The sequence below is a fragment of the Sinocyclocheilus grahami genome, unplaced genomic scaffold, assembly GCF_001515645.1.
Source record: "Sinocyclocheilus grahami isolate Dianchi unplaced genomic scaffold, SAMN03320097.WGS_v1.1 scaffold1300.1, whole genome shotgun sequence".
NCBI classification, from domain to species: domain Eukaryota; kingdom Metazoa; phylum Chordata; class Actinopteri; order Cypriniformes; family Cyprinidae; genus Sinocyclocheilus; species Sinocyclocheilus grahami.
This window is the reverse complement of record NW_015506479.1, coordinates 130,485-135,565: the sequence shown is the minus strand read 5'-3', so window position 1 is coordinate 135,565 and position 5,081 is coordinate 130,485. Positions and strand designations below refer to the sequence as shown.

Here is a 5,081-nt window from a genome sequence, read left to right as displayed (position 1 = left end):
TGGATTCATGGATTCATCCAAACAAATGATCTGTTAACCATTTAACACTAACATTGAACAGCTACTAATTTTATTCAGAATTTGATTACTTGATTACTGGATGTTCCTGTAAGGGCCCTATGAGTGATTTATTGAGTTAAAGCTATAAATCCCTTTTCTACATTTGAGATGACTGTGACAGGCCCTTGATTGTGTGTTGGTGTCCAGCAGTGCAGCTGTGTTTGTCTGGATGTGTATGAAGTGATGGATGTGTCTGTCTCTCTGGCAGGACTCTCTGCTGAGCTGTTTTCTCAGTATTGCTGATCAGGTGCTGTTGCCGTCTCTCTCTCTCATGGAGTGCAACGCCTGCATGTCTGAAGAGATCTGGGGCTTCTTTAAACTCTTCCCCTACCAGTACAGGTACAGTCAGCTCATAACACAGCACTGATCTCTTAAAGGTGGGGTAAGCGATTTCTGGTAGCCAATGTTGACATTTGAAATCACCAAAACGAACACGCCCCTACCCCAAAAGGGTCTCTCCCCTATTTTGATAGCTCCGCCCCACACATACGTACGCAACCCAGGCAACGATTAGTTCTGTGAAACAAAGCAAAACCAATGTTACCTTGTGTCTACACCGGACACGAGTGGTGCGACAAAATACTATAGAACTCATTACAATCAGTGATGCTGTCTACACCATAGATATACAGTATATACATATCTGTGGTCTACACTGGATGTGGCACGACACGACAAATCCCCGACAGAAAACTGCTGCTGCGTTCTATTCATGACGTACTGACACAAGTTTCAAATGATTTTCAACGGTCGCTTTGATCGCGTCCAGTGTACTAGACAGACTTTAGCTGTTGTGGCGCAGACACAGTGTTACTCACCTATCGAGAAGAAACAAAGCAACCTCGGCGTCCGATCGCAGGCCTTCCGCTCCTTGAGTTCTCTCCAGCGCTGGAAAGCTGATCCGATATTTACACGGGTCCTACTTCTTGCCTTATTGCCTTAAGCCTTCTTTTGTTCTGCAGACATTTTCCTCTTTTGTTTTATTTATCCGCCATCTCTATTTTTCTGTCGCTCGGCTCGCTAATGTCCGTCCTGTGCACTGAACTCTTTCTCCTCCACATCATGAGAAGACACACCCCTTACTGCTGATTGGCTACAAGTTTGTTTTGCGACTCAGTTTTCTAAAGCGTTTTTGAAAAATCGCTTCCCCCCCACCTTTAACCAACAGGTCTTTCTGCACTGCTCTGTATATGAGCAAAAATAAATTCAATAGATCTTATGTAGCTCCGCCCCTTTTTAGCACTGCATCCATTGTGTCCCGTCTTCTGGTTTGTATTTCCACAGCATGAATGTACGGTCTTATGGATTTATGAATGAGCACCTTGTTTTAAAATGTTCCCAGTCTACTGACATTTCTGACAGCCGCTCTAAACATTACAATACTCATGATGACTTTTGTTAACTCTACACTAAGTAAATCAGTGCACAGTGTTCCTGTGGCTCAGTGGTAGAGCATTGCGTTAGCTGCGCAAAAGGTCGTGGGTTCGATTCCCAGGGAACACACATACTGGTAAAAAAATGTATAGCCTGAATGCACTGTAAGTCGCTTTGGATAAAAGCATCTGCTAAATGCATAAATTAAGTATTAAATCCACTTCATTAGCTTATTGCTCTTCAACTGGGTTAAATGCAGAGCACAGTTTCCAAATATGGGACACGATACTTGGCTATACGTAGAAATATACAGAGCTACCGCAAAAACAGAAGTTCAAACACAAAATTCTAAAGATGGCTGTGCGCTCGTTTCTCTGGCGTGTTAGGTTTATAGAATAAATTAAATTGCAATAAGCTAATGACCTAATTGGTAAGGTTTTGGGTACACGCCACATACGTAGCAAGGCTTGTTTCCAGTCGCATGTTCTATTAAAGGGGATAGTTCACCCAAAATGATCATTTACTCACCCTCAAGATGTTCCAAACCTGTAGGAATTTCTTCTGCTGAAGATATTTTGAAAACTGGCTAACAGGTTCTGGTCCCCATTGAGCTTCTATAGTATTTAGAATTTTCTTCATATTGTGGAAGTCATTTAGGGGCAACAACTGTTTTTGGTTACACACATTCTTCAAAATATCTTTTGTGTTCAGCAGAAAAAAGATATCCAGGTTTGGATCAACTTGCAGATGAGTGAATGATGACAGAATTTTCATTTTTGGGTGAACTGTCCCTTTAAGTACAATGTGGGTTTACCAAACAGAACTGCATGCAGGACTGCGGGTTCAGTGTACAAACTTGAAAACCTGGATGCAGTATTTCTGGGCTGGTTTATGTTTGAATAAAGTCAAAGGATGCTTTCAGCTCGTTGTATCTGTTGGGAACTGTCAAATGTGATTGGGGCTGTTTTATCACGGGAGTCGTTATATCAAATGATTGTTGTGTGTGATCATATACCAGCTGAAGAATATGAGGCTGCTTTTACTGCTGCTGTATATATTGCATGCCTATTCTCTCATGATATTCCCCCGTACACTAATCTAAACGCTGTCAGAATGCCTTGATGAACATGATGTAGGTTTTCATTACCTCACGCGTGGATCTGTGTGTTGTGTAATTAGGTATCGTCTCTATGGGCAGTGGAAGAATGAGACGTATGGCAATCATCCACTCCTGGTGAAGATCAAGGCTCAGACGGTAGACAGAGCCAAATACATCATGAAGTAAGTTTACTTTCTATCTGAATCTAGATCTCTTCTCAAATACTTCAACAAGCCGCTGCAATATACTCCTGTAACTGAGCTTCTCTGGCCTGTAGTCAAGTCACCTTTATTTCTGTAGCGCTTTATACAATACCGATTGTGTCAAAGCAGCTTCACAGTGCCAAACGGGAAAATAGTTTGTCAATAATGCATGAAGTTAGAAGAATTCCTACTGTTTAGTGGATTGTCATGATTAAATCTGAATTCAGTCTTCATTAAAAAAATCCCTCCACACATCACTTTTGGCCACTGTTGTGTTTGGTGGGTTAAAGCCACAATAGTTAAGACCCTGCTTACTGTGTCATCACCGGTGCATTGCTGCATTTTTCCAATTTTCCAGCCCAAAAAATTGAATTACTACTTTAATTTCTGCAGCTGGAGTATTGATTTGTAGAGTGAAAGAAGTTATTACATTTCTTATTTGGTCAGTTACAAATAGAATCGACTATCTTGACGATCAAGTTTGTATCGTTTTATCAACTCCTATCATCATAAAACTCTAAGTCATATCTTCATTGGAAAGTGTGTGTCTCCTAGTCTTAACACTTAGGAATCTTTATGAATCACTTTTTTACTTAAGTCTAGGAATAAGAGTAAAATTACGCCGTTCTTAGAATTTTTACATAAGACTAAAATTTTACTCTTGAGTGGCTTTATGCATACGCCCCATGGGGGCCATTTTGTATGCGTTTTCTTAACATTATTTCTTATGCTCTAATGCTAAAACATCCTGCATTAAAAGAACGGTTCTATAGAAACTATCATTTGCTCACACATGCTGCTCTAAATCTAAATTTCTTTACACAATAGAAGAAATGCTATTCAATCTGTTTGCCACTCATTTCCATACAAAGTAACTGCATGGAGACTCGGACTCTGTCAAGCTGCAAAATGATGAAAAAGCCCCATTAAATAGTCCGTTATAACTCATGAGCTGTACTTTGAGATTTACAGTGACTTTGTGTGATCCAATAAAAGTTTGTAGTGCATTGAAAATATTGCCCTTCCACTGGCCAAGTCATACAGATTTGGAAGGCACATTTTTGAGTGAACTATTTGTCTAACAAACAGGTTAATGTTACCTAGCTAACTTCTAGATCCTCACTGCTGAGGAGATTGCCGAAATCCCTGTTTCTATGGAAAAATCTCTGATTAGTGGGTCTCCACACAGAATTATGGGTAGTGTAGTTTAATTTATTCAGATGAGGATTGTTTTAATATGTATTAAATTTAAGGTGTGAAATCACAGATTTCGGTTTTCTAGAGGAAGCATCTGTTTTTATAATTGCAGACAGACCTATTGTGAGTTCTTAGGTTGTTCTGTTGTGTTTTTACCTTTTCAGTCCCTTCACTGACTTCAACCATTGCCCTTAGACAATGTAGATTTAGGATGTTACATCACCTGAACAGTGCAACTTTAAAGTTACTTCTCCTGAGTCTGTGTGTGTGTGTGTGTGTGTGTGTTCAGTCCCTTGTGCATAGAGATGAGCTCTTTGAAAGGGCTTGCAGAATTGCTGCATCAGATTCTTTGCTTTCTTTTCTAGTGCGTTGAATAAATGATGATATTTTGGCAGATAATTGGATGGAGAGCGGAGAATGAGCTGAGGCTAAACGTGTCAAAAGTGTTCAGGGAGAAAGAGAGAGGGAAGCTCAAGGTCGTCTGTCAAACGGGCCAAGTCGAACCCTCGTATGTGTCAGACTGCTCTCAGCCGCTGTTTGTAGCTGGTGCAAGTAGTTTTGTGTTTTTCAAGTGTTGAATTGAAAAACTAAGCTTAAAGGGGTCATATGATGCTGCTAAAAAAAGAACATTATTTTGTGTATTTGGTGTAATGAAATGTGTTTATGCGGTTTAAAGTAAAAAAAAAACACATTTTCCACATACTGTACATTATTGTTTCTCCTCTATGCCCCGCCTTTTTGAAACGCGTTGATTTTTACAAAGCTCATCGGTCTGAAAAAGCAAGGTGTGCTGTGATTGGCCAGCTATCCAGTGCGTTGTGATTGGCCGAATACCTCAAGCGTGAGACGGAAATGTTACGCCCCTTACCATACTGTTGATGCCCTGTCCGGCCAGAGCGATGAGACAAAAACATTAAAACCCATTATAAACGAGGCATTTGTTGCATTCACAACGAAACACACAGCGGCCTAGCGTGAGCCAAAACCCCGGCTTAGCGTGCGCTGAGGCTGGGATAGAGTAGGCTGAGGCGGCGGGGTCGAGAACGGCGCACCTGGCGAATGCGACGAATGAGCGGCAACCACATGTGATGGACCCCGGGCTGGACTCCGCTTTATCCACGGTGAAAGTTGATGTATTCCCTCAGCGA

At 41.1% G+C, this 5,081-nt stretch overlaps 1 protein-coding gene across 1 annotated transcript in view; it reads left to right on the top strand.

Annotated features, from left to right (window-relative positions):
- The window catches only part of thoc2 (THO complex 2), a 92,978-nt gene that overhangs the window by 35,013 nt on the left and 52,884 nt on the right, over window positions 1-5,081 (top strand). Inside the window, 1 exon segment of the mRNA XM_016254987.1 lies at window positions 2,614-2,715. Within this exon segment, the coding sequence (XP_016110473.1) occupies window positions 2,614-2,715 (102 nt within the window).